This window comes from Grampus griseus, assembly GCF_964374135.1.
Source record: "Grampus griseus genome assembly, chromosome: 20".
NCBI classification, from domain to species: Eukaryota; Metazoa; Chordata; class Mammalia; order Artiodactyla; family Delphinidae; genus Grampus; species Grampus griseus.
Window position 1 is genome coordinate 53696572 of NC_139014.1, and position 24784 is coordinate 53721355.

The window sequence follows — 24784 nt, forward strand, 5'->3', positions numbered from 1 at the left end:
AGCTATCTGATTATTGTTAATGAGGGTCTCCAAACAAGAAGAAAAACAGGGTGCTCTTTCCCTCTCCCGTCCTTCTAAATGGGACAGCCTCTCCGACAGCCGGTGCACCCACTGGGTCAATGACTTTGCTGTGGCCTTTTAAGTTAGCATTGGGTAAAGGTAAAACACAGGACCAAAGTTAGGACTTTCAGGAGAATATCAGCAGATTAACCATTTTCCCTTATTAAAACTCATCATTAAAAATATGGTTGTAAAAAACACACTGTGCATGGTATGCTAACCTCAGAGCGATCTGAACAGCGCTGCTATAAAATAAATTGCTGCTGATTGCAGCAATTAGTTAAGTAGCTCCATGAAATATGGATTTCAAAATGTACTGATTTGCTTCAGAAAAACGAAAGATGCAAATTAACAATTACAAATGCAAGGAGGGGGCGGTGGGGGGGTATGGCAGCTCTCGATGCCTCAGGTGCCCAAGAGACACAAACGTTTCTGTGTTGTTTTAAAGAGTTAATTGTGTTTGGTTTTTTGTTTTGGTAATACTGACATTTCAGAAGCTTCTTTATATATAACAGGGTACAAAATAGTCCCTTTGCTGCTTTCTCAATTATTAGTCAATGGGGAATATCACTTAAGAGAAACACAAACTTCAGCTAGAGAGGTCATATGATTTACCCAAGGTCACATTCAGTCCCGACTCCTAGTCTAGTGCTCTCTCTACCCCACCAAGCTGCTTCCCATAGCAGCTTGCCTACTATTCCCATTTCTTAACCAAATGTCACCACAACATGCAGATTACTTTGAAATAAAGAATAGCTGAATTACTTTTAATTATGCGCTATGAGGAGAAGAAAAGGAGAAAGGAAGCTAACTTTCTGTTGAAGCTACTTATGTGCCACTTTATATGTCATCTCATTTAATCCTCACTAACAATACCTAATTTGTAACTATTTCTATTAAGATATGAGCACACTGAGGCTGGGACAGGTTAAGCTGCTGACACAGAGCTCGGATTCAAACCCAGATTGTCATGATTTCTAAGACTGACCCTTTCCATGAAATTCTGCCTCACTCTGTTCACTATCAAGAGAGAAAATGAAATCCATAAGACTGACATTATTTGCATGTTGCAAAAACCAGGTTCCAAGCAAAAATCAGAAAATCAGTACAGCAATACATGATGTGGCTTTCAGGATCCCTCCCTTGCCATGTGTCTTCAAATGGGAAGTCACTCTCTTCGTTCTTCAACAAATATTCTCAACAGCAGCATGTGCTAGACACCGTTCTAGACACTGGAAATTTGATGGTCTATAAGAATGTCACTGCTGTCACTGAGTTCATAGCCCACCAAGGGAGATGGACAATTAAACAAGCAATTACAACAGATTCACTCAAATATCACAACAGTGTTATGGCTGTTAATCTCATAAAGCCCCTTAGGCACTGCTTTGGGATTGAATACGCCAGATTTGCCATCACACAGCCAACAGGAGTAAGAGAAACAAAGTAGCACAACCAAGAAATATTCTTCTAAAAAGATAAATCTCTAAATTATTAGAATTGCTAAATTCCAATAACTACAGAGATTTAAATCTTTAGTTAAACATGTGAGAAACCATCAAGAGTTCTTCAGCTCCTACTGAACTTCTGATTAGATGCACATTCTAATTGGCAATTTGCCTATATCTATAAAAACACATACATACTTTCCTTAGGTTTCCTAAAATGGTTCACCTTAAGACCTTTTTAAAAACACATGAGAAATAACAAAAATAAAAGCAACTAACACTTATTGACCTTTCTCTATGTGCCAGGCACTTTCTAAGCACTTTATACGAATTATCTCTATGAGTTCTCACAGCACAAGTGGTAGGTTATTCTAGAGACTACTTGTTCTCTTTTTGAGTTTTAGTCTTTCCTTTTGGAAGGAACTGAATCCGAAGATGTCTGAAGTGACTGCCCAAATCCACACAAGTACTCTTCTTAATTTCTTCTAGGATCTGTAGTCTTAGTTCTGTTACTAGTAGGCCACAACCTCAAATAAGAAGCAATCCCACCGTTTGCTGAAGTATGATCTCAGTTTGGTGAAAAATATTTTTGAGCCTACTATGTGCCACTTTTAACATAGGTCACCTCATTTAATCCGCATAACAGCCTGGAACTACTCCCACGCAACAGATCTAGGCTGGGGGTGAAGGAATGTCAGGTGGACAGGCTAAATAATGATACTCCTTTGACCAGCAACTGAAAAATAATACAAGGGTTAAAAAAAAAAAATCATAGAGGCAAGTTTTTCTACCTTATACTTTCTTTGCCTCTGTCTCTTTCTACCTCCTGAGTTCCTTCCTTCAAGTCTTATTCCTTTCACCCTTTTTTCTTTCTTTTTTTAAAAAAATTTATTTTTGGCCACTCCGTGTGGCATGTGGGATCTTAATTCCCCGACCAGGGGTCAAACCCATGCCCCCTGCATTGGAAGGGTGGAGTCTTAACCACTGGACTGCCAGGGAAGTCCCCTTCCACCCTTCTTAGTCAAATTACAAAGCTAAAATTGACAATTCAATAAACATTTTCCTGTACCTATGAATCACGTATGCTTACTTGCATAGCTTCACATTCCCTATTTTTTTCTTAACGGATAAGGAGAATTTTAAAAATTCACGTGCGCGCACGTCTGTGTACATATAAAGAAGTCCCAGCTAACTTTTTGTGTGTGGTGGGGTAGAGGGTTGGGCTAGTAGTCCTTGAGAAGAAAATGGGAAAAAAAGAAAAAAAAAACAACTAGAAAAATCTCTGAACTAGAGATTGCTGGAAATATAGGACAGGCTTTGGTTGGAGATCTAAATTGAAAATATAAGTTTATATATTATATTACATTAGATATGGTAAGAAATAAACAAGTCTCTACTAAATGAAATCTGCCACAGATGGGACGTTAATTTTTTTTTTTTTTTTCCGGTACGCGGGCCTCTCACTGCTGTGGCCTCTCCCGCTGCAGAACACAGGCTCCAGACGCGCAGGCTCAGCGGCCATGGCTCACGGGTCCAGCCGCTCAGTGGCATGTGGGATCTTCCCGGACCGGGGCACAAACCCGCGTCCCCTGCACTGGCAGGCGGATTCTCAAGCACTGCGCCACCAGGGAAGCCCGGGGTGTTAATTTTGCTTTTGGTTACAATCTTCTTTTTCTTGCACAAAGTTTTTATTTTTTATTAAATATTTTTCCCATTCTTTCCTTCTTTTATTAAAAAAAAATCTGGATTTTGAAATTATGGAAGCATGTCATTTATAACCATTAATGAGTTATAAATTCAACCTTACTGATATGTTCTTTAGAATAATGCACATCAGTGTCAAGAGCTGAGTTGTTAGTGCATAGAGCCCAAATATAATATGCATGACACCCTGCTAGACTCCCACAAAGGTTGCTGAGGAGTAAAATGTGTTCATGGAGAACAGAGGTTGAAGCAGGAAAAAGCAAAAATAAGAAATCTTCTGAGGATCAATCAAAGAAATGAGGTAGGAATGTATTAGAGATACCAGAAAGGCAGAGAAAAGGGAGGAGTGTTTGGGATTAAAAACAGTTTTGTACAATTTTCTTTGATGCAAGAAAGGATTACGGGCAAGATGACTAGGGAACTAATGTAGATGGATATAGAGCCTGGCAGTCAACTACCCTCAATGGTAAGCCTCCCCTGACCTCTTGCTCCAATTAAAACAAATCTGTACTACAATCAATATTTGTTTAACCCACCTTTATGATGCTGCATCTATTTTAGGAAGTAATTTAAGAATGCATCATAATCAGCCTCATGCCAGAAAGCCTGGCTACTCCAACTGTCAAGTAATTCTGCAGAAAAAGCTACATAATCACCACAGAAACAAATGCTGACATCAAATTCTGACCTTCAATTATGAGTAAGATGATTGAGTCCTTTTCTGTTTTTAGGAGTCATGATTACTCAGGCAGGCAGTCACAGAGGCTGCAGGACTGGTGCCAACAGCAGCTTTGTTTAACCACCATCATTCGCATCAATAAATACTGACTAGGTACCAAGTGGGTGTAGAGAGCATGCTAACTCAATGACAAAACAGAGAAAAAAGATGGATGAATGCAAGGCAACATTCAAGAGATTAGAAGAAGCCTGAGATTGATGTGTAAAAATCAGGTAGAGAAAACAAGAAGGAAGCAAAAAGATTTTAATGTACACAGCCACAGAAGCTTGATCAAAAAAAAAATAGCTGGTATTTATTGAGAGTTTTCTATGTGTCAGACTTCCAGCTTAAACTTAATTTGCCTTATCTACCCCTAATTACTCTAAGTAAGTCCTATTAAGATTCCCATTACACAAATAAGTGAAGAGGTTTAGAAAGGTGAAGGAACTAGCCAGAGGTCATAGCTGGTACACAGAGGAGCTGCTGCTAAATCCCAGCTTTTGTTCTTGACCTGTGCTCTGTCTTTCAAAAGATGAAACCTCAAAAAATGTGAACAAAATAATTCTACTTAAGAAGAGAGCATATTTTTAAAATGAGTTAAACGGGTTTAGGCAGTGTGGTGTAGGCTTTGGAATCAAAGACCAGGTTAGAATCTCGACTCGGTCACTTACTAGCTTGGTAACATTAGGCAAGTTAAATAACTTCTCTGAGTTTGTTTTTACTTTTATAAAAGAGGCACAATGAAAATAAAAACAAAGAAAGAGGCACAACCTACTACACACGGTTACTGCCAGGTTTAGATGTTGTACGTGAATCACACATAAATGCCTGGCACATAGGGAAGAGTGATTACGTGGAAGCTGCTGCTACCATCATCACCACTGTTATGGGAAGAACACATGTGACTATGCTCTTATCTCCTCCTAACATCCCTCCCCCCCACCCTAAGAAAAAGCCAAAGGAAATAAGTAAAAACAACAAACACACGCAAAACAGGCAACCAATTTAAAAAGCTCTTTTAAGGTACTGATCTTAAAAAGAAAGATCAGAATTTCAAAAGGGTATCACTGCTGAAAAGGAAAATTATATTCACTTCTTATTAATGGGGTCTCATGTACTAGTTTTCTTGGCACCAAAAAACAGTATGTCCATTTGTGATAGTCACATTCCTTCATAAGAGGACAAAAACCCTTTTCTTAGACCAAGAAAAGTTTTCTACAGGGCATACTGTATATTACTTTTGAGAAAGAACTAGGGTTGGTTTTGGACAGATTGGAAACTCAAGGGAGCAATTAAAAGTGTTAATCTCTGTGAGACCTCCACACAGGGGACTCCTGGTTTTGGTAAAGGGCTTCTAGTAACCTGAAGAGTTTCTCAGTCTGAGCTCAGGGTGGTACACATTAGCTATCATACTGGTTTCCCCTAACTGATTAGTATTCCACATATCCAAAACAACACACACATGAAACAAAACTCTGCTTGGCTCATGCATATCATATTTCCTTTGGAAAAATGCCACTTCAACCTAATCCTATTATCTACCATCTGGGTTCTCTTGCCACCCCTAAGTGATGTAGCAGTACGAGGAAAACTGTCAATAAAACACATAATTATTAAACCTATCACCAACAATTCAGTGCTCTTAATTTTAATAATGACATTCATATATATACAGAGAGAAAACCAATATAATAAGTAGTACATAAATAAATTGTACTCCGGCTAAAATACAGATTTGTGCTAGTGCACTGTAGGTCTATTAAGTTCCTTGAAGTACTGCTCTCAAATAAATTGAGTTGGTAGCTGGAAACTCAGCTGGTCTATGAAGTGGCTAAAAGCCCCACTGCTTCCCCATATCCTCCAATTAAGGCAGGCCTGATATATTTAGTGGCTTCTGAAACCTCTGGGCATGTAACACATGCCTCCCTGGTGTCTACCAACCTTAAAAAATAGAAATAAAGTCAGAACAGTGGGATAGGACAAAAAGATCAAATAAATAGTCCTACGAGCACCCCTAAACTCTCACACCTGAATTAAGTGTGTCAAGAGGCTAATAATCAGAAGGTTAACCAGTTCAAGAGAATGATAATGGGGTTATTTAGGTATGGCTTTGTTGTTATTCATTATTACCCTCTATTAGTTGGGAAGTCTGATAAGCATTTCATTCCCACCAGCTGGGAAGTTTTAGAGGTATATTTATTTTGTAATAGAGGTGAAAAGACTAGATTCTAGCTTTAGACTTTTTTGGCTTCACCTGAAACACACATGTTTCAAAGAGCTGGTGTGAATAAGTTGCTCTGACTATAGTGACTCTCTTCAAAGCAGAGGGAAAAAAATTCCAACTGTGAGCTGGAACTTTAAACAGTTCTTTTAAAACAACCTCAGATTTGCTAGTACACTAAGGCCAAGGTAATCTTTGTGCAGTCAGGAAGGGACCGCTACTAGGAGATGTGACCACTACTTTAGGGCATAACAAGGGGAGTGGTTCTGGGACTGCAGGTTGAAGGAGGAGATTAGGTCTTATCTTTCTAATTAATAAGAAAGGTTTGGTTAAGGTAATGGAAAAAGAAAAAGTAGTAAGAAAGATATAATGTGGATGCAGTCTGGATGGAAGGCTTGGAGCTGCTAGTGGGTTGTATATAGAATATATTTTCTGGTAAGAGGAGGCCACGTAAGGGAATATGAGGTACTGAGGTTGACAACCCATTCCTCATTAACAGTTCACATCTTATTATTAAGACAAAAAATCTTTCTATAACTAGGCTAGGTTTGTTACTGACAGACCATTATGAAAGTCCATTTGTTTGTGATGAGTACTTGCTAATGCCATCTGTTGGTAGCTGGCTTGGCACACTTTGTTTGCATCACAAAGTTCATAGGAGTTCCTATTGTCTTCCAGCTTCACTAAGTTCTACTTCCTCTGTAAGGCCTTCCCTTACTACTTTTATAGCACTTATTAAGTGCCAGGTACTGTTCTAAGTCTATTTGACTATCCCAATTTATTCCTCAAAATAACTTTATGAGGTAGGTACTATTATAATTTTCATTTTATTAACCAGGAAATTGAGGCACAGAGAGGTTAAGTAACTCGCCCACGAAAACACAGGTTGGACTTCCCTGGTGGTGCAGTGGTTGAGAGTCCGCTTGCCAATGCAGGGGACACGGGTTCGAGCCCTGGTCCTGGAAGATCCCACATGCCGCTGAGCAACTAAGCCCGTGCTCCACAACTACTGAGCCTGTGAGCCACAAATACTGAGCCCGCATGCCACCACTGCTGAAGCCTGCAAGCCTAGAGCCCGTGCTCCGCAACAAGAGAAGCCACCGCAATGAGAAGCCTGCGCACCACAACAAAGAGTAGCCCCCACTCGCCACAACTACAGAAAGCCTGTGCACAGCAACAAAGACCCAACGCAGCCAAAAACCAAAAACCAAAAAAACCACAGAAAACACAGGTAGTAAGAGGCAAAGCTGCGATTCAAATCTAGGTCGTCTGGTTCCAGACTCCATGCTCTTTGACACTACGATAGATTTTCTATTACCTCAAGCTAGCAGAATGCTGACTAGGTCGGCCCTGAACTGATGATAAAGATTTTGAAATAAACAGAGGATAAGGAGCTTGTTCCCATTTCATGATGTGATAGTAAGTCACCAAACTCAAGACTGCTCTTGTCAGGCAGCAGAACTAACGGATGATGAGAGCATGGCAAGCAGAAGGAGTGCAGACGGCACTGATTTTAGAGTGCTGTTATGTAGGCTCCAACATCAAGAACATGTATTGGAGGAGCCACCAAGGCTTTGTAAGGAGAAGAAAGGGAGATACTTGGTGGTCAATTTCCTAATATAACAATCCTCGAAGAATATGTAATGAAGGCAATTTTCCATATTACCATGTTCAGGCCTGCCAATCAGTCTATAACTTATATTGTTTCCACCTCTCAGACAAAAGAGAATAAAGCTGATTCATTACCCAGCTTCTACAGTCAGTAAAAACCAGGAGAATTTATAAACTATTATGAATAAATGATTGCTATTGATAAGGGCTATGCAAATATTTCATAAGAAAGCACTGCTATATAAGTACTTTAATAACAGAGAGCTAACCATTCTGGACAGCTCAAGTTGTGCATATATGTGAAAATCTGTGATGTGGTCTTATGTAAAAAAACTACCTATCAGCTTCAAAAACTCTGGCCATCTAGAGTTCCGAACTATAGCGGCTGACCTGTCTGCTTAACTGAACTGAAGTCTGAGAACACATTTAATGTTCTATGTGCAATCAGCAACTGAGGTTGTGTGAGAAACTATTAATGATGCGTTAAAAGCCTTCAGATAGCAAAATAAGCGTATTTAACTGGTTTAGCTGGGTTGGGAGAAGAAAATGGAGAACCTGCTGTATCAAATTATTTCCTACAGAATGAATATAGACAGAAAGCTTTGAAAACACAATTTTAATCCCTGACTGCAGATATTAAAAACTGGACAATTCTTTCTTCCATTTCATTCTGGACAGAGACCAACACTAAACCAAATTATAAAGAAGAAATCTTGCAATATTAAATATTTATCAAGTAGGAGCCATACATGTTGGTCAACAGTTTTACAACTATTTGTTTTAAAGTCTTCATCTTTATGCAATATGAGTTAAAACAAATATGAAAATCAGGTGATTTTTCCAAAAGGACATGGCGAATTTTTGGTTTAATAAACTATAGTATGTAGATACCCAAGTCTGATTCCTGAAGCCACAGATTCTCTTATATGAAAAGTCCAAGAATGACAGTTAAAATATTCTTAAACTCACATTAAGCACTAATTCTGAAATCCTGCCATTCCTGTTGGAAGGAAAAATCTCACAACCATAAATATGGGAGACTTAACAGTATCCTTTTCCTCACATTTTTTTCTTCCAAAATCAGGTCCACAGAGGAGGGAAATTTCAACCTCGATCTCAGATATATAACTGCCTATGAAATAAAAACGAGGGCATTAAATAGCATGGATAATGAAAATCCGGTTTATGGGTATTGTTGATTTCAAACAATGCTTTCCATGTGAAAGAAAAACAGCAATGCATCACAGAGAAAATTGCTTTCTCTGGTAACAAATGGTCAGCCCTAAATCTCATCATCTTCTTTGCAACAAAAACCATGGGCGTCTTTGCAACCAGAAAAAAATTGGTGTGTGCTTCAATTAGAATCACTGACCTTTTCTGAAGCATGCCGGTGCTTCTCTATAGAAATCAATGGAATAAAAGGTCATGGTGTTAAAATGTTCGACTATAACAATCTCTTTCCCAGGCTAAGGCAAATTCCTCTTCTTTTTAAGATAACTAATTTGTTGTATAGAATATCAAAAATCAAAAAATAAAAACTACCTTTAATTTGCGATTTAAAATTGACTAAAAAAAGAAAAAGAAGTCTATTCTGCCACCGGAAAAAAAGAAAAAACCCCTGGAAAGTTGTTATTCTACATAACCTGTCATGGCCCAGAAAATTTTGTTGGCTGAGTCCTTGTCACTAAGGCTATAACCATAAATGCAATGAAACAGAAAAAGCATCCTAGAAAATATTACGTTATTTCAAACCTCAGCTCTTTTCTTCCCAAAGTACCCTAGAGAAGGCAAAGGCAAGCTTCTGTGTCTGTCAAATGTAGGTGGTAGAGCCTGGGATTACTAATCTTCCATCATCACAGCCCTCCAAAGCAAATAAATGCACGTGTATACACAAACGCAGACATTAAGAGCCAAGGAACAGGATTTCCCTGGTGGCCGCAGCAGTTAAGAATCTGCCTGCTAATGCAGGGGACACGGGTTCGAGTCCTAGTCCGGGAAGATCCCACATGCCGTGGAGCAACTAAGCCTGTGTACCACAACTATTGAGCCTGCGCTCTAGAATCTGCGAGCCACAACTACTGAGCCCGCATGCTACAGCTACTGAAGCCCGCACTCCTAGAGCCCGTGCTCTGCAACAAAGACAAGCCACTGCAATGAGAAGACCTCACAAGGAAACGAACAGTAGCTCCCACTCGCTGCAACTAGAGAAAGCCCGCAAGCAGCAACGAAGACCCAACACAGCCAAAAATAAATTAAAAAAGAAAAAAAAAAGCTGATAAGTAGAGAAGGAGTAAGCTGCCTTCTTCTCTCCTACCCTTTCCAGGCTATGGTTGGTCCCACTGCTATGCTCAAAAACCTCTTAAAAAATATACAACAGAAGCTAATTCCACATTCTCGCATCCTTGTCTTTTCTAGCAGCCTATACAACAATCCTGATTTTAGCTACATGACACAAAAAGCTAGTTTACATTTGCGTATTCAAATTCTCCTAGGTGGTCACTGGTAACTTCAACATTCATACCGAGAATCATTCCAGAGCTTTAGTCTAGTGGATCCCAACCCCGAGGCCACATTAAGTTCACTGGAGGGAAGTTTAAAAAAAAAACTGACTGATGCCTAGGATCCAACTCAAACCAATTAAATCAGAATCTCTGGTGCTCAACATTGCTAATTATTAGAGAAATGCAAATCAAAACTACCATGAGGCACCAGCTCACACTGGTCAGAATGACCATAATTAAAAAGTCTACAGGGGGCTTCCCTGGTGGCGCAGTGGTTAAGAGTCCGTCTGCAGGGTTTCCCTGGTGGCGCAGTGGTTGAGAGTCCGCCTGCCGATGCAGGGGACACGGGTTCGTGCCCCGGTCCAGGAAGATCCCACATGCCGCAGAGCGGCTGGGCCCGTGAGCCATGGCCGCTGAGCCTGCGCGTCCGGAGCCTGTGCTCCGCAACGGGAGAGGCCACAGCAGTGAGAGGCCCGCGTACCGCAAAAAAAAAAAAAGTCTACAAATAGCAAATGCTGGAGAGGGTGTGGAGAAAAGGGAACCCTCCTATTCTGTTGGTGGGAATGTAAGCTGGGGCACCTACTGTGGAGAACAGTATGGAGGTTCCTTAAAAAACTAAAAATACAGTTGCCATATGGTCCAGCAATCCCACTCTCCCACTCCTGGACACATATCCTGACAAAACTATAATTCAAAAAGATACACACACCCCTCCCCCATGTTCACAGCAGCACTATTTACAATAGCCAAGACTTGGAAACAATCTAAATGGCCATCGACAGATGAATGGATAAAGGAGATGTGGTACACACACACACACACAAAAAAAATGGACTATTACTCAGCCATAAAAAAGAATGAAAGAATGCCATCTGCAGCTACATGGATAGACCTAGAGATTATTGTACTAGAAGTTAAGTCCAAAAGAGAAAGACAAATATGATATGATATCACTTATATGTGGAACCTAAAATATGACACAAATGAACTTACCTACAAAAAAGAAACAGACCCACAGATAGAGAACAGACTTGTGGTTGCCAAGGGAAAGTGGGGTGAGGGAGGGCTGTATTGGGAGTTTGGGACTAGCAAATGTAAACTATTCTATATAGAATGGATAAACAACAAGGTCCTACTGTACAGCACAGGGAACTATATTCAATATCCTGTAATGAACCATAATGGAAAAGATTAAGAATATATATATATGTACGTGTGTGTGTGTGTGTGTGGTGTGTGTATATATATCTATCTATCTCTGGGATGCAGGGTCTGTTCATTTCTTTTCTTTTCTTTTTTTTTTAAAGTTCCCTAGGTGAATGTGATGTGCAGCCAGGGTAGAGATTCTCTCTAGCCCTCAGTTTCTCAACCATCTGAACTCTAAAGACTTTCATTATTATTCTACTTCATCCATTTCAAAGTGTGGCTTGAGATCTTGAAGGTACTACAACTTGTTCTCCCTTTCTTAGAATAATCTCCATATTCACACCACACAACTACTCCTGCTGAGCCTGCTCTTTGCTGTCATCCCAACATCTGTCTTTGGATCTTGCCTCTCCCCTTTCTCAGAGTACGCCAAGTCCTCTTCTGATTTCAATTGCTTCTCTACTGATGTGGCCAGCCATTCTGTAATGTTCTAAGCAGCCCCTCAGATTTCTTCATTTCCTTGTCTTGCCTCTGTAAATACCCAACCAGTCATCAACTCAACAACCTAGGCTGTTGAGTACATGGCTAAAGAAGTCCCAATCAATTGCCAAAAATCCTTCTGTCCTTTCACTATATTGTGCACAGCAGTCACTACCTCTTAGCCCCAAAAGTCAGGTCCTTGTTAAGGTATTTTTAATTAAAAAAATTTTTTTGGTAAAATATACATAATAAAAATTACCATTTTAACCAATTTTACGCGCACCATTCAGTGGCATTAAGCACAATCACAATGTTATGCAACTATCACCACTATCCAATTCTAGAACTTTCTCATCACCCAAACAGAAATTCTTTGTTAAGTTTATAAAGTATGCTTCCAATTCCGTCATTCCTTACCACAAAAATCTTTCATTGGGCCCTAAAATGCCTACTGAATAAAGATGAATTTCCTTAGTTCAACATTCAAGGCTCTCTATGACTTGGCCCTAACTAGCTTAATTTCTCATTATTCGTGCATTCTAAACTCTAGCCATTCCCTAAAAGATGCTGATACTTACTCCCTCCATTTGGAATATCCACCCTCCTCAATGTTACCCATCCAAATCCTTCTCATCCTTCCATACTCAACTGAAGTGTCTTTTCCCCCATGAAGTCTTGTGTTTTCTTTTAAAGTCCCACATCACCTGTCTATATTCTTTTGGCACATTCTACCATGTATAATAGTTTTTTCTTTACATCTTATCTCACCCCACAGACTTGAGGGAAACATTGTTCTTGAGGGAAAACATTAAGAGGCATCAGTGGGTTAAGAGCACTCTTGGCCCATTGGACCAGACAACATGGGTTCAAATCCCAGCTCTATCATTTTTAAGTGACCTTGATCAAGTTATCCACCTCTCTGAGCTACAGTTTCTTCATCTTTAAAATGGAGATAAAGGTATTTAGAACAATGCCTGACACACTAAATTTAAAAAAATTAAAGAGCCAAAGAGTCAGTAGATACTAAGGTGGTTAAAGTCAGGAATTTTGCTGTTCTTGGATTGTTCTGCTAATTTTTCCTTGGTTTTGTCTTTCTGTGTCTCTGTCCTAGGCTTCAGGGCTAAGGAGCCAGAATTGGTGACAGTGGGTAAGTGAAAGTTTTTGTTTTAAATCATCAAATGCTTTTCAAGTAATCAGCTTGGAAACTAAAATGGGAAAGAGTGAAAAATCAGATCCTCAACGCTCTCAGGATATGCAGAACTTTTTCTATCACTATACTTTCCAACTTATAATTATTATTTACATGATTGTATCCCCCACTAGATTACAAACTTGAAAGGCAGAGACTATCTTATTTATTTAGCACCTACTATATGTTAGGTACTGTTCTAAGTGCTGGGAATACAACAGTGAGCAAAACAGAAAAAAAATTCCTGGTTCTAGGAACATAGTTGATGCCTATGCTTATTGAATAAATGAAGAGGAAATTCTAACAATATGGGAATCTTCAAAACTCCTAAAATGTAGATTTCTGGTCCTTGCTGGTACTGTTGTTGCAGGAAGAGTGTACTTACATATGCATATACACATTTTATTTTGTTTGTTCTTAGCTTTTCACTGGCTCCTAAGATTCCCTGAGGGTCACAGAGCTGTTTCATAGCACTAGGGAATTACATATTGTGTATATAAAATATAGTATACTAACACTATCAATTAAACTACTGCATCTGGGAGTAGTTTAAGTGATAGCATTACATTATTGCCTACCAAGGACTTTAACTGGCTGAACTGGATGTGTAGGTTCCCTCGCTGCCTTTACGACAAGAAATTCCTGTTTAAACACTGCCTGCACAAGCCAAACCTATTATTCAAACAGGGACATTTCTGAAAGTGAAGGAGAAACTTATTTAGTATTTATACCAGGACATCAGGTAAAATCCAGGAGTCCTAGCAAACGGGGACAAATAGTCATCTCGTTAGACTTCTTGTTTCCATTGGTTTTAGGTTGTGATTGTTTCTAGCACAGAAGACCTGTACCATCCATATTCTTCTCTATAAAATGCTAAGATTATGTTTCAAGTTAAAAAGAAGCTTTTCCCAAAGCAAGCCAAATTTTAAATTCTAATCCAGTCGACATCTAGTACTTTCTGGGAAGGGGCCTGTTTATGTTACAGAGTCCAGAATCCTGATGGAAGCATGATAAGTAATGTTTTCCAATCAAACAATTAGAAACTTGTTTCTCTTGGATGAAATTTCAGTAGGCTCAAAGTAATTAAATGCCAAACTGCTTTCATACACATTTCCAAATAGGAACTCAAAGTGCAAAATGAATAATGTAATCCTTTAACAAGCTGAAAGCTCAATTCAGAAAAAATATAATCTTTCTAAATTATTAAAGAATATATTTTCTAGGTGTATATACTGGATTTTAAAACTATGAAAACACAGAAGCTAAAAGATACAGAGGGCATAGTAGAATTTATTGCTCTTTCCATACCTGACTCACCTGTTGAACCCTGTAGGAAGATTTGTAAACAGTTATAATCATTGTCTTTTAAAAAGTTGCTTAAGGAGATATCTAAAGATGCATGGTCTTTCAAAACCCAAGCTAAATCTTTGGTGGGCACTGATATAATCATTTTTATTACAGTTTTAGGGAAAAACATATGATTAACTGTGTGATACCCATGTTGACACTTGTGATTGTGACACCTGATTACATCAAAATGTTCATAGACCTCAGATTTTCGAAAATGATATTAACTATTCAATTAGTTTTAAAAAGACCTGGTTTAAAATACTATTTGTGAAAACTTACATATGCAATATAACATCCTAATTTTCTAGTCTTAGAAAAAAGTGTAATGATATGGTACTGTATGTTCAATGGAAGATTACTAAAGACTATTTCTTTCCCTTTACAACTTAAATAATATGATATATATTTTTGACTCTATAAACTGACTCCTTTATCGACTGAATATTAGAACATCCATTACACAGTACACAGAACTTACCTAAAACAAGAGCCTCAAACAGACCTGAAAAATAGTTTCTTCAAAGCACAATTCCAAGATCATATATTTAAAATTCAAAGTATTATCCATTCTAAAATCCTCCAACTTGAAAAAAGCACTGTCTAAAACCATGTGTATTGTGTATGCCATGATTTTGAGATACTATAGCAGGAGCTGCTGGCACAGAAGGATAATATACTAAGGTGAAATCAAACAGTGACTTGAGATCCTATTAATCCTCAATATTTTTGTGTTGTAGGTAGTAAGTTTTCTTATTTTTCAGAGGGGAACTGAGGGGAAAACTTTTTTTTGCTTTGACTACAACAAATTTATTTGTATTAAAAAGCACAGGACACAGAAAACTTTCTACTTAGAATATTAGAAGAATCAGGCAGAGCATATATGTAATAACTAAGGCATTTCTTACATTTCCATTTAATAGCTGTTCTAAAACACAAAATTTTAGTGTTCTGTTTCCCAAGCTAAACCATGCCTTCCTAAAAAGTCTTTATCATCCTGTAGCAGCTACAGGTTTAATTCTTTTTTACGTTAACAGGATTTGATGCTTTCCAAATGGCACCACCACTGGAAAACACCTTTTTTCTGTGTATCATTCTACATATAGCTAAAAATTAGACAACAGACAAAAAGAATATTGACGTTTAGGTTTGAAGGTTTTTCCATCTGTAGCCAGGGAACTACTGTGAAAGCACAGGTGTCAATCTTTTAACCTGAAGGTAAATAATTAAATAAAAAAGTAAAACATTTAAGTAAATGGTGTACCAGGGGTTCTGTGAATATTTTATGACAAAGGCTTCTAATTTAAACATTCATGAACAATTTTAGGGAAAGAATTTCATAGAAACATTCTGCTAGCTAATGAAATGGGCTGAAATCAGCTACCAACCACTCATGGTTTTAAACCATAACTATGCTAAAACTTCCTCTGCTCTGCAAGTATTTGAAATAATAATGAATCCAGGATCTCCCAGACTCAAATTATGGCCTATAATAATAAGCGATTGAGAACTCCTAGCTTATAAAAGCACACATAGGGTTTTTAAAGGAATGACAAACGCAAGTACAAAAAATTAATGCCTGATGTAGACAATTCATGCTTGAACTATAAGACAGACATGGATATAATGAATTAGCTAAGTTCAGTGAAGAAAATCTAAAAATATCTGACATTTATTTAAAATACTCATATTCACCAATTATCTTATATGAAAACATTCTTTCCCCACAGATGGCCTAAGTGCAGTAAAGGGTTAACTCAGCAGATCTGGGTTGCCCCAAACCTACACATTCCAAAAGTCTTTAGGACTGGCCCCCGACTGGCTCCCGGGAAATAACCTCTGAACTCTTGCAATATCCTGCCTCATATGAATGTCTTAGTATACCTGATGCTTTGGCCATACCAGATGGCTTAAGTTAACAATGTGATTTATGGTGAACACCTGTTTTTGTTCACCTGGGGCCCTGGGCCAGCTGTATTAGTTCAACCTCTGGGTGAGGAGAAGGGAGGAGGGCTGAAGGCTGAGTTGCTAAGGTCAGTCCCTAAGGCTCACTGACCTCCAATAAAAACCCTGGACACCAAGGCTCAGGTGAGCAGCCCTGGTCAATAACATTTACCTGTGTTGTCATACACTGTTGCTGGGAGAATTAAACTCTATCTGTGCAATTCCATTGGGAGAGGACAACTGGAACTTTGTGTCTGGTTTCTCTTGGATTCTGCCTTAGGTATCTTTTTCCTTTGCTGATTTTAATCTATATCCTTTTGCTGTAATAAACTGTAACTGTGAGTAGAACAGCTTTCCTGGGTCCTTAAGTCCTTTCACTGAATCATCAACCCTGAGGGTGATCTTGGGGACCCCTGACAGACCTGTAAATCCAGTAAAATTCTTATTTAATAAAGAAAATTTCTTAATTTCCAAAGAGGCAGAGACAGTACTACACACTCAGAGGAATGCCTTCTAGTATGTGGATGCCCTTCTCACCAACAAAAAGGATAAAGAAGGTGGCTCCTGGCCAGGTGTAGAAAGTTGCTTCTGCTTAATGAAACAAGTACTGCCTCCATCCTACCAGCTTCCTTCTTTTCTTCAGTGAGGAGCCAGGTAATCTTCAGGAAGTCTAAGAAATGGAATCCTTAATGCTCTCACCGCAGTTGCTACCACTGACCTATAGCTGAGGAGAAAAGAACTTTCTCAATCCTTCTATCCTTAGATTAATTTTATACTTTTAAAAAAAGGGTGTGTCAGAACCATCTGGCCTGGCCCAAGATCTCATTTTTGTATGCCAAGAGGTATACAAAGACACTCTATCAGCCAGGAGCTGGTCAAGGGCCAGTCTCTTCTTTGGAATGTACGGGGGTGGAGCACCCCAAGTCCACTGAGTTAACCCTTTACTGCACAAAGGGATTAGTTCCACAAAGGACTGGTGGGATAAAATACCACCAAGAATTATAGTATTCAAGAGCTCTCTTTAATTTTCACCTTACCCCAAGTGGTGGATAAAAGGGCAGTATTACCTTCTTGACTGATTGGCAGTTGTTGTATAGTGATAAGAGCACTTTATTGAGTTCTACTACAACACAGCTGCCTCAATGGTTTCACCAGCAAAATGGGAATAGCAATACCTATCTCACAAGGCTGTGGGGATTAAATGAAATATCTGTTCAGAAGTCTTGTTTTGTGGTATCACCACTCAGGATATATTGATAATGCTGTGCTCTGTCAGATACTTGGGATTTCAAAATTACCTGGTTCCAGGTACTCAACCACTTCTGCAAGGATGAGATTTAATACACTTCAAGGCATGAACCCCAGAAGGTGCTAGAAGAAGAAATTAATAAAAAATTGCTCCCTTCTTTCACGTTCCCTGGTTAGGATACATTTCTTCAAAATAGTCAATGTGTGGAGGTTGGAGTATGTCAAGGGCAGAGAGTACCTGGGAAAAGGAAAAAAAAAAAAAAAGCCAAATTTAGAGAAACAAAAAAGAAACAAAATATAACATAAATACAAAAAAACACTATGAACTCATTAATGATTTTAGGCTTGGTTACAACTGAACACTGAGATTAACTAAATTTATCAATCAAGAAACATGGTCCAAAACATTAAGATAGGTTTTGTAAAATCACTTTCAAAGACGATTTTACTTATGCCAATATCAGAGAGGCAATTGGGTTATACTACATGCTACCAGAACCCCTGCACAGGAGAGTGCTGGAAAGAAATGCCCGATTTTTAATGATCAGTGTTGCTTTAAGAGCATGAGGAGGCATATCTACCATTCATTCCTTTACTCCTCTGTTCAAAAAGTGTTTACTAAGTGCATTCTATCTGGCAGGTACTGTGGGAGACTCTCGGGGAAAGCTGATGAATAAAACTGATAATCATCCCTGTTCTGGAGACCACGGGAGAGGAAGGCATTAAACAAATAGTTACACAAAAATCTAATTGTGACATTTATTATTATGAAGGGAAAAAGTAAAGAGGAGTGGGAGAAAGAGCTTCCCTGAAGCAAAACTACTCTAAGAGTTGAAGGGCGAATAGGTGTCGGTCAGGCAATGTAAAGGCACTGAGGCAAGAAAGAACCAGGCAGATTCTAGAAACAGAAATGCCAGTGCTTATGGAACACAGTGGGTGGGAAGAAAATAGACTAGGATAAAACAGAAGAGAAAGGCAGGGTTATATCACACAAAGTCTCTTTAAATTATGGTAAGTGTTTTGGATCTTATTCCAAGTACAAAAAAAGAAGTCACTAGGGTAGGAAAAAAAGACTTTAAGGCATCTGAAATTCAAGTCCTTTATAAAAGCAGCACACTACCAATGTAACTTCTGCCATCGAAACACAACAAATAGGCCTTCTTTCCCTACCAGCTGTTTATCTATTCTTTTAAGCCCCATCTATGATGTCACACCTAAGAATCTGAATCTATCTTGCTAATGAAAACTACCAGGCTCAAAGGATACAGAAGAAATTATTTAACAGGAAATAAAGTGTAGTACAAGTTCAAATTTTCTGATCTTTAGCTTAGTTTTTTAAGAAAAAAATTTTTTTATTATGGAGAATTTCAAACATATAAAAGTGGGCAGAATAGTATAAAGAATACACATGTAATCAAGACCTGGCCTTAGTAGTTATCTACACATGACCATTCTTGCTTCATCTATGCCCTCCACACTCCCTATATAATTTTGAAGAAAATACAAGACTTATTTCACCTATACATCAGTAAATATCTCTAAAAGATAAAAACTTTAAAAAAGTACAATTATCAAATCTGAAAATTTACTGTTTTTCAATACCATCAAATATCCAGTGCTCAAATTTCTAATTTTCTTATTTTTTTAAAAAAAGTTTGTTAATCTAAATCAGGAGCTGAAGAAGCTTTATATATTATGGTTGATTTATGTCTTTCAAGTTTTACCTACAGATTTCTTTCTCTTTTCCCCTTGCAATTTATGTATGGAAGGAACTTTGTTCATTTTAAAGGTTATTCTTTTTTCAGCCAAGAGTTTTTCACTTTAAAATTTTTAATTAAACTAAAACCTCCTGTATTGAAAAAGCTTTTATTCACTTTAAAACCAGCTAAATATAAAGGTTTTAAAATAGTTTAGATGTTTTATAAAGAATATCTATATTTTCTTTCTGAATTAAAATGTTTATACTTAGACTCTTCGTATAAATGGAAAATAACAGATTTTCCAGTTCCTTCAAAGAATAATTTTTATCATATGAAAGATAATTATTTCATTTCTATATTTTTAAAAACCTATAATTAGCTAGTGTCACAAATTCACATAAATTCATTTCTCATTATGTGATAGAAAAAATTTTAACATGAATATTTGATGCTTGTGGAAGGCAGTTAAAAATTAATGTTTTACTTGACATCTTTTGGACTCTAAGCTCTGTATCTGAACAACATACATCCTGTCTTGGGGGAAAACAGAATGCAATGAGTGACAGCGTCCATTAGACAAAGCTATTTTACACTTCAAATCTATCTGCTATAATTAGAGGTTATCTAAAGGAAAGTGACAACCATACATTTTAAACCTTGACAGAGAAGAATGAGGCTTTCTTACTCCAAATTTGATGAGGCTTTCTGTAGAAAAGCCATATAAAACAGGGCTAGACATTTGCACCAAAGCATTTAGCTATGATTCTTAGCTTTGAAGGTACAATATTTTAAACTCTGCCTGGAATTTTTGAAATGGCTGTTGTCTTATACTCCTGTTCTTTCTACCACCTCAAAATGTTTATCGGATGATGGCATTCCACAGTGTTCCTAGGTGGCAAAAACAGTGCTTAGACCATTAGAGATGATACATGAATCTCAGAAGTGGTGTAAATGAGGAAGTGAGAAGGAATAGTAGCAGAGTTTCAAACTCCAGACTTCATGCCTGACTCACTATTTAAAAAGCCCAAGTCCTTCTATAACCCCTCTACTATCTGTGGGAATAAAGTACGTGAGATTAGCCTTATGATGTAAATAGGAGGACCCTTGTAAAGACTTTGACTTGTAAAGAGTCAAAGTATCCCAAAATACCACAGACTCGTCAGAAGATCTCAAATACAAAAAAAAGCAAGCAGACATGTTTAATTAAAAAATGAACTAAAGCGGGCTTCCCTGGTGGCACAGTGGTTGAGAGTCCGCCTGCCGATGCTGGGGACACGGGTTCGTACCCCGGTCCGGGAAGATCCCACATGCCGCGGAGCGGCTGGGCCCGTGAGCCATGGCCGTTGAGCCTGCGCGTCTGGAGCCTGTGCTCCGCAACGGGAGAGGCCACAACAGTGAGAGGCCCGCGTACCGCAAAACAAACAAACAAACAAAAAAAACAATTGCTGTGAATAAGTGCAATCCTAAATGTAAAGACTAAAAATTTAACTGTTTGTAGAGTGCATTCCCATATTTAAGCAAAGGAGCTCCCACCTCCCCATTCTCTCACCACCACCCCCACCCGGAATACATTTCAAGTTCTTTAAGGTAGCGACTGTTACTATTACTATTTTTTATAGAGTTGTAAGATATAATAAAGTATACAAATCCTAAGTGTATAATCTGATTAATTTTTACATACAAAGTGTATAACAAGATAAATATTTACTCCATGGTTAAAATCTAGATCAAGAAATTAAGGATTTCAAGGCCCCCCTTGCTCCTTTCCAATCAAAACCCATCTCTGCTGAGGTTACGATTATTCTCATTTCCATCACCACAGACTCCTTTTGCCTGTCCTTGAACTTTTTACAAATTGAATCATAATGAGTGAAGACCTTTGTATATGGCTTCTTTCATTTACTGTTACGCCTGTGAGATACACACATGTGTGGATCCTCATCCTTTTTATTGATGTGCAGTATACCATTATATGAACTAACACAATGTATTTATCCAGAGTACTGCTGGCAAACTTTTCGGTTGTTTCCAAATGGTATCATGAATAAAGTTCCTATGAACATTTTTGTACATGTCCTTTGGTAGATGTATGCAGTCATTTGTCTTGAGTATACCAAAGAGTACAACTGCTGGGTCACTGGGCAGGTGTATATTTAGCTTTAGCAGAAACTGCCAGGTTTCCTAAGTGGTTTTACGAATTTACATTCTCACCAGCAATGATGAGTTTCAGCTGATTCGCATCCTTGTCAACACTGGGTATTGTCAGTCTTTTATTTAAGCCATTCTGGTGAGTATATAGTAGTATCCCACTAGTCTTAATTTACATTTCTCTGATGACTAACAACTTTGAGCAATTTGTCATATGCTTATTAGCCACTTGGTTATCCTTTTATGTGAAATTCTTGATTAAGTCTTTTACTGATGGGTAAAAATTCTTGATCTGTAGAAGCTCTTTATAAGATATATGATGTTTAGATACAGAATTTACAGTCTGAAAAATGTCAAGTAAAATATTTATTTCTAATGGTCTTCCTCAAATGCTAAATATTTATTTTAAAACTTGTTCTATCACATAATATATTCTGGAAACAAGTTTTTTGTTGGATAATGCCTGAGGTCTGTCTTTTCATTCTCTTAAACTTCTGATGAACATTAATTTTTAATGTTAATGGTGTACTGTTTAACACTTTTTTTAAAAAAGGTCAATGCTTTACTTCTCTAGTTAAGAAATCTTTGTTTATTTCAGTCATGAAGACATTTTCCTATGTTTTATTCCAGAAGCTTTGTAACTTTACTTTTCATATTTAAGTCTATGATCCATTTTGAATTAATTTATGTATATGTCAAGAAGTAGATTTTTTTCATATGGATATCTAATTGATTCCTGTTTATTTATTTATTTTTAAAAGTCTTTATTGAATTTGTTACAATATTGCTTCTGTTTCATGTTTTGGTTTTTTGGGCACGAGGCATGCGGGACCTTAGCTCCCCAACCAGGGATCGAACCCGCACCCCCTGCATTGGAAGGCGAAGTCTTAACCACTGGACTGCCAAGAAAGTCCCTGATTCCTGTTTATTGAAATGGATAGCCATTTCCCTCTGGATTGCAGTGGCACCTGTCTTGTAAATCAGGTGGACATGTATGTGTATGTCAGTTTATAGACTCTATTCTGTTCTACTCTATTCTGTTCCATTAATCTATTTTTCTGTCCTTGTGCTGCCTTGATTATTATAGCTTCAAGTGTGAATCTCCAACTTCGTTCAACTTCTTCAAGATTGTCTTGAGTATTTTAGGTCTTTTCCACTTCCATAAACTTTAGAATGTTTGTCGATTTCCACACACACATACGCATAAAACCCTGCTGGGATTCTCTTTGGGATTACATTGAATACATAGTTCAACTTGGGAAGCACATGGGTATTAACCACAGTGAGTATTCCAATTCATGAACGCAAGAGCCTGTATTATTTTAAATGCATCAAGAACCTGCTCAGTACCACAAATTTTAGGCACAGAGAACACAAAACCAAATCCACTGATAAGTAACTTATTCTAAGTATCCTTTGCCTTTTCACACTCCTTAGCAGCAGAACCATTAGCATTAATAATGTCTGCAGCCAAACAGCTTGTCTGCGTTCAGAGAAGGGTCCTATTGGTATGATTCTTTATCCTACTTATGAACCTAGAGAGGCCTTATTTGAGTTCAGTCAGACTATACAGAGGAAAACAAATGATCCCGCTTTGCCTTCACTACCTCCTCTTTTGCCTCCTCTACTCCAGAACTAAAAGGTTGGGAAAAAGTAACTCCAAGAGAGATCACTGAGGTTACCATTCCAGACTCCGAGATTTCATATTTTATTTCCCTGTCACTTTCACTCACTCACTTACTCTTCAATAGACTGACTACCTACTGTGTGCTTAGTGCTATTGCCTAAGGACAAGAAAAACCCAAGAACTCTATTACAGGGGCTCTTAGCAGGAATCAATAGGTCCTAAGGAGGCACTGGATGGGCATTAAAGGACTAGTAAAAGTCTAAAATGACATAAAAATTATGTGTATATGTATTTTTCCAAAAGACGGTTCATGGCATTCATCAGATTGTCAAAGAATGAAAAAACCCTCCGTCATCCGTTTTCCATGCCGATAAAATGACAACTCTGTGTGTGTGTGTACATACATGCACAAGTGCACAGATGGGCAAAGTAGAGAATATTTTGTCAGATTTTATAATAGCTCAGATTCTGACTAGACACTACTGAGAGGCCTAAACAACACCAATCTTTAGAAAGTTAAACCCATTTCTGTTTCTCTAAGTTGCTACATCAAGGCAAACCTATCCCTTTAAGATGAACAACCTTTAAGGAAAAAAATGTGCGTGTGCGTGTGCGTGTGTGTGTGTGTATCTCAATCAGTCAGATCACCTGAAATCAATGAATATGATACAATGACTTTGAAGGTTCTGTTCAAAAGAAAATCTAAAGGCTTCCAGGGTTTTGCAGCTATTCTGTGTCACATAAAAAGCCATCCAAATTAAAATCCAACCTTCCTACAACAGCCAGGTTAATCTTTCTAAATGCCATTTTCATCATGACATTCCTTTCTTTTCCTTCTATTCAATCAAATGTTAATCTCAAAAGGCTCATCTTAAGGTTTCTCCCTGTTTAAAGCATCTTTGAGATTTTAAGTCCATGACAATTACTCTCTTTTTCTTAATAGTACAATACTTGTCTGTCATCTTTCACCTGAGAAGCTTTAAAAAAATACAGCTACCGGGGTCTCAACCCCAGAGATTACAATGTAGTAGGCCTGGGATGAAACCCACGAATCTGCTTTTTTAAGGCTCACTTGGTGATTCGAATATATTTTTAGGTTTGGTTGCCCAGCTTTTCACTATGCGCAGAACACACAGTGTCCTGTATTAATGTTTAACCATGCAGGCAGTCCTCCCACAGCACTGTTATCACAGTATCACATTATTAAACTCCTTGAGGGTAGAAACCCCTAGAAGCTGATGTAGTTTAGGGATATAGGATGTGCACAGTAAATGTTTACTGAATTAATGAATATGGGCCCTGAAGCAAGACAGATTTAGACTTCAATCTGTGCCACCCTGACCTTGGGCAAATTACTTAACTCTAAGCTTTGGTTTCCTCCTCTGTAAAGTAGGGATAATAAGCCCTATCTGACAGGACTTTTAAGTATTAAATTAATATATGTAAAGCATCTACACATTTTCTGACACTTGGTAACAAATGCTTAAACACCCGGTCCACTTCCTTCAAAAAAGGACCATGTTTTGAACTTTTTTTTTGTATTCTTCACATGACCTAGCACTGCACTCTGCACACAGGACACAATTAATAAACATCTGTTGTCTCAACTACATCAAATACCAGTTGCCTCTTAGACTGGCATTCCACACATACCAGGTATGCTGGCCCCGAGATGCTTTTGTAGATCTCAGT

The 24784-nt window shown here is 38.0% G+C and overlaps 1 protein-coding gene across 2 annotated transcripts in view; it reads right to left on the reverse strand.

The window, feature by feature from the left end:
* The window catches only part of NLK (nemo like kinase), a 145746-nt gene that overhangs the window by 33954 nt on the left and 87008 nt on the right, over positions 1-24784 (reverse strand). For both annotated transcript variants that reach the window (XR_014298279.1, XM_082678343.1), the window contains exon 3: positions 17800-17855. Coding sequence is in view for 1 of the 2 variants with exons in the window: in XM_082678343.1 (XP_082534469.1) it covers positions 17800-17855 (56 nt within the window). In the remaining variant the exon portion in view is untranslated. The remainder of the gene's footprint in view (positions 1-17799; positions 17856-24784) is intronic.